General features: G+C 34.8%; 1 protein-coding gene across 1 annotated transcript; it reads left to right on the top strand.

Moving 5' to 3' along the window:
* Positions 1–1,332: 1,332 nt before the first annotated feature.
* Positions 1,333–4,040, top strand: LOC134234010 (CXXC-type zinc finger protein 1-like). Its single transcript, XM_062716069.1, has 6 exons — positions 1,333–1,349; positions 1,664–1,871; positions 2,118–2,225; positions 2,642–2,785; positions 3,067–3,219; positions 3,605–4,040. Exons 2-6 carry the CDS (start codon positions 1,743–1,745, stop codon positions 3,746–3,748), a joined length of 678 nt encoding a protein of 225 aa, XP_062572053.1. The 5' UTR covers positions 1,333–1,349; positions 1,664–1,742; the 3' UTR covers positions 3,749–4,040.
* Positions 4,041–4,931: the final 891 nt, after the last annotated feature.

Raw genomic sequence — 4,931 nt, 5'->3', positions numbered from 1 at the left:
CGCACTTTAGCGTCGCGCGTCTCGTAGGAAATGAGCCATCAGACTTTGGTGTGACCATCAGACTTTGGGGTCCGTAAAGACAACGAGCCATCGGGGTTTGGCGCAGACCATCGGGTTTTGGCGAGACCATCAGACTTTGGCGTCACCATCGGACTTTGGAGTCTTACATATACATGTAATGTGTGACCTTTAAAATCATTTTAACAATGTGGGATTATTTTATACAGTGATTTGATATTTTTGTTTGATTTACAGTAATTAGGGGGTTGCTGATCAATATAGGGTCTGAAAACTTTAATCAGACTATTTTTTAACAGTTGTTTGGAGACTAAATTTGCAAATATTGTAAATATATGGTATGGGTCTGAGGGCAGTATGCATTTTAATTTGCTTTAGTTTGTCTCAAGAACCAAACTGTTTTTCTGAGGCTATTATATTCCATATTAGGGTTAGGCAAAATACATTTTTTTTTAAAAATTAAATAAATTTAAAAAAACACAGTAAATTATGCTGCACATGGTTCTTAAAAAGTTTCTGTTATTATCATTATGCCATAATTATCTTGCAGTCTTCCATGTTTGCAATTATATATACCTGATAATTCATGAATATTATAATCCCCACTGTGCATGTAAATTTACATGTAACTTGGTCAATTCTGTAACTTTGGAACACAATGGAGAGCAGTGTGGCATATGAACATGATAAACAATTAAACATTACTAAGGACCAATATCCCTTTTTGGGGGGACTGATATTCTTTCTGTATAGATTTATATTAGAAAGAATGAAGTTTTAACAATGAGAAACATATTAACATAATGATTGTCTTAAATTAATTTGACTTTTAATGATGAACTGTTTAGAAAAGCTGTATTGAATTATACCTTTTTAATTCCAATCTTTCAAGACTAACTGTAAGGAAAGAATAATCATTTTATCTTCCCACCCTAATATTCACCTCACTGGGAAGTACTTTCGGTTTGATGTTTTATACTTCCTGGATGCCTATCTATCAGGTCAGTGAGCATGTGCAGTGTCTGTTAGCTCTCTTTAAAATCAATGAACCATTTGTGTCTTCTTTTAAATACTTAGATAGAAGAACTGAAATATTTAAAAGGCTGAGTTATCAAACAGAGTTGTTTTTCTTCCTCATTTTATATATGGTTAAACTAGATATTTGATGTGATCATTTCTCTCATAAAGGAAAAATGATTGTTTGACAAAAATATCTTATAGTATTTATCTACCTTAAAAATTAAAATCTATATAAGGGTAATGAAAAATGAAGAGATCTCGATATAAAGTAATACTGCTTTCTACTTGTTTTCCCTAGACAATGTGCTCAGGTGAGTGCATGATGTGGCCCTTGGGCCTCTTGTTTTCTACAATTCTAGATGTAATTTCCTGTCAACTTTCAAAAATTATCTCTGTAATTACTCATCAGTAAAAATGCAATATAATGTTTCTTTGATATGAGTTGCTGCACTCCTGTAGCTAAATACAGTTTGATAATTTATTGATCATGACAACTGATCATTTAGAATTGAGTTTTCCAGACAATGCATGTACCTTCATGTTAACTAAAGGAATTCTAGAGCAGGTTATTCATGAAGCTTTTTCATCATTTTATCTGGAGATATATTTTTTTAATACATTATAGTCGGATCTATGAGCTCTTGCCTCCTAAGATTTCCCAATGGCAGAGCAGCCCTTGTGTGACAGAGGAGAACAATAAGAAGATGCTGGAGAAGATCAGACGTGAGCAGCTGGAGTGTCGACAGAAACTGGCCGAGCTTGACCTCAGGCACCAGGAACTGGACGGCATTGTGGACCGTGCCAAAAACGTCACTATAGCCCCGGAGCAAGATGTAAGGCCATTATTTAGTATAAGATGTAACTCATGGTGTTCAATCATGGTGTACGTATTTACAAATCATGTCCCACAAGTGTTGGGTGGGGGACACAATGGACATCTAAAGTTTTACTCAGGAATACATGTACTACTGATGAAGAACTGTGTAACTGTAATGACAGTTTAAAATTGTGGTCCACAGGTCTCTTGTAGTACTAATGACAGAAGTGTTATATTACAACTTTCTTCAAATCTTTTGCAGGAGAAGGATAATGAGGATGATTTGGAGTTGAGTCTGTACTGCGTCACGTGCGGGGCCGAGTTAAATCAGAAAGGAGCATTACGTCACATGGAAAAATGCTTCTCCAAGGTTTGTTAAAAGCATTTATATTAAGTCTTAAGTAAACTTTGAAAAGTTGATGTACTTTAATCAGAAATGACTACTTAGACGGTATTTTTATTATGCATGAAACATAAAGGAGTTTGACAGCAGACTCTGTCTAGACACTGTAGACATTGGTATAAATTTTCTGCATATTATTTAAATTTGTCACATCTAGAGTACTTACAGTGCAGTAAGATATACATTGCAATCTTAAATATCTGCAAATTTTTTTTACCTGAAGATTGAACAGAAAATGGGATTCCACAGAATCATGACCCTTAGAAAAAAGTATGTTAAAAGCTATACAGAAAGTCCTCTCCCTCTTTGGCTAAGAAGAGAGGTACGGTATTAAGCCAGTTTTGATGTATGCATACATATATTCTTTCTATGCTTCTTAACAGTTTGAAGCCCAGACGTCTTTTGGTTCTATCTACAAGACGAGGATTGAAGGGAACTCCATGTTCTGTGATTACTATAACACACAGCAGAAGGTGTACTGTAAACGACTCAAAGTCCTCTGTCCAGAACACACCAAGGAACCAAAGGTATTGAATGTCTCTTTCACACTCTTTATTGTAGAATAAATTTTTTGTAGAATCATTACGACAGGAAAATTCTATACTCTACCTAACTCTTAAGAAAAATTAATAGAAAAATAGTTCAGTTTCTACTAACATTCTCCTGTATAATAAATTGTGGTAAAGCCCAGACCCCTTATCAACAAAAGGGGGATTGAACTCTAAATTAGAATAACGTAATGTGTGAAATGTTTGCTAGTCATTAATTTAAATCACAAAGAGTTGACTGAGGAGACATTATATTTCAGGTTGGACCAGAAGAGGTGTGTGGCTGCCCTCTGGTGGTGGACGTCTTCACAGAGACGGGGGAAATCTGTAGGGCACCAAAGAAGAAGTGTAATAAACACTACTGCTGGGAGAAATTACGCCGAGCTGAAATCGACATGGAGCGCGTTAGACAGGTCTGAAAATTAATTAACATCTAATGGATTTAGAAACAAGGGCACCTCCAAGCGGAACATTTCCTTGCCAAGCGCATATTTACAAATCATTGTAACACCTTGATGCAAATAACACTCACTTCTGTTTTGAACAAGGACAAACTGAACAATCACTACACACACAAGCATGTTTCTTAAATTTTTTTTATGGTTAAACTGGTATCATTTAGTGAATACGCTGTATATATACCCAATCAATACAAGTTTAGAAGGTTAGGTAACCAAGTTCAAAAAGCATGCTTATGATCTTTACATTCAACCTCAGAATTAAAGATAGAATTGTACATCCGCTTTCGCAGATTTCTGTATAACTACTATTTTGAACACAGACCTCTTGACTTTTCAGTGGCTGAAACTAGACGACCTCTTTGAGCAGGAGAGGAACATCCGTGTTTCCATGGCGAACCGTGTGGGAGTCCTAGGACTCATGCTCCATCAAACCGTGGATCACGATCCGTTAAATCCAATCCGGCCCCCAAACATGGAGTAAATAAAAAACAAATGATTCCAGCAATGTGTTCTTTTCTGTTACTGATAAGATGATAATGAAATTCTTTATATCATTCCAACAATTTGGGATCATTTAAACTTAAACTGACATTGACTTGTAAATAAATAATGAAGTGGTTGATCCCATTATAAAATTTCCACTTCTCTAATTAATATACTTGAATTACATGTACATATTGTGAATTAGAATTGTATGTATATATATATCCAATTGGTTTTTTTTACTTGGTATGCTTTTTCCATCATTAAAGTATATTTCCACTGTACATAAATGATTTGTTGTTAATGAGCGAGATCATTCAAAAAATGTTCAAGATCACAAGCAACATTCAAAATGGTATTTTGTTTGACCTGTGTTTGAGAAACTTTAACCTTGTGCATGAGCGGCCAAATAGGAGCATCACAAGCACTATTAGCTAAACTCACCTTGCTATGTGCCTCTTGAAAAGAATTCACATGTAGATCACTTCATAAAACATACATGTATCTGTACACGTTCATAGAATCTATTTAAGGCTCCCTCCTTAATCCTGATACACATTTAAATAATTTGCATTTTTGAAAATTGCTCGTTTCACACGGGCGATGTGCAATTCTATCACCACTTCATCTTTGCTATCCAAGGGTTTCCGATATGCTACTCTCCTCATCAGAAACCCTTGGCTAGCAAAGATGTCGCCACTTAATTTTGATACAAAATATAATTGAGAAACACCATATTTATGTATAAAGGTTTATTTCAATTAATGCTAAACTTATTATATATTCTAGCTGTTTGACGACCAAGATATTTTCGGAGTTCACTGGATGTTAACCATGCATAGTCTAACACTTTTTCACTAGGAATCACCGAACCACCTCTGTATTCTGCTTTGTGTATAAAAATCTGAAAAAGAAAAAAATATGTTGTGGATTACTGTTATGTGTGTATTCAATTTAATATAACTAGAAAACTGACCAGTCAGCAAGGGCCCCGCTGAGGGGTAGAAATATAAGGGTGCAGCTCACTGAATTAGAGTTTTACTTGATTACATTTTTAAAAAAAAAATATATATATATGAAGATTATAAGTAAGAACTGTATTTTCCAAGATAATTCCTGAACGTCCAAAAAACCTGTAAATAGTAATCTTGTACAATTGATGTAATTACATAAAACAGGGA

This window comes from Saccostrea cucullata, unplaced genomic scaffold (genome assembly GCF_032062105.1).
Source record: "Saccostrea cucullata isolate Sc308-1 unplaced genomic scaffold, CSIRO_AGI_Scuc_v1 ctg23516, whole genome shotgun sequence".
Classification (NCBI taxonomy): domain Eukaryota; kingdom Metazoa; phylum Mollusca; class Bivalvia; order Ostreida; family Ostreidae; genus Saccostrea; species Saccostrea cuccullata.
The sequence above is the reverse complement of the archived record's forward strand: the minus strand, read 5'-3'. Positions and strand labels throughout refer to the sequence as shown.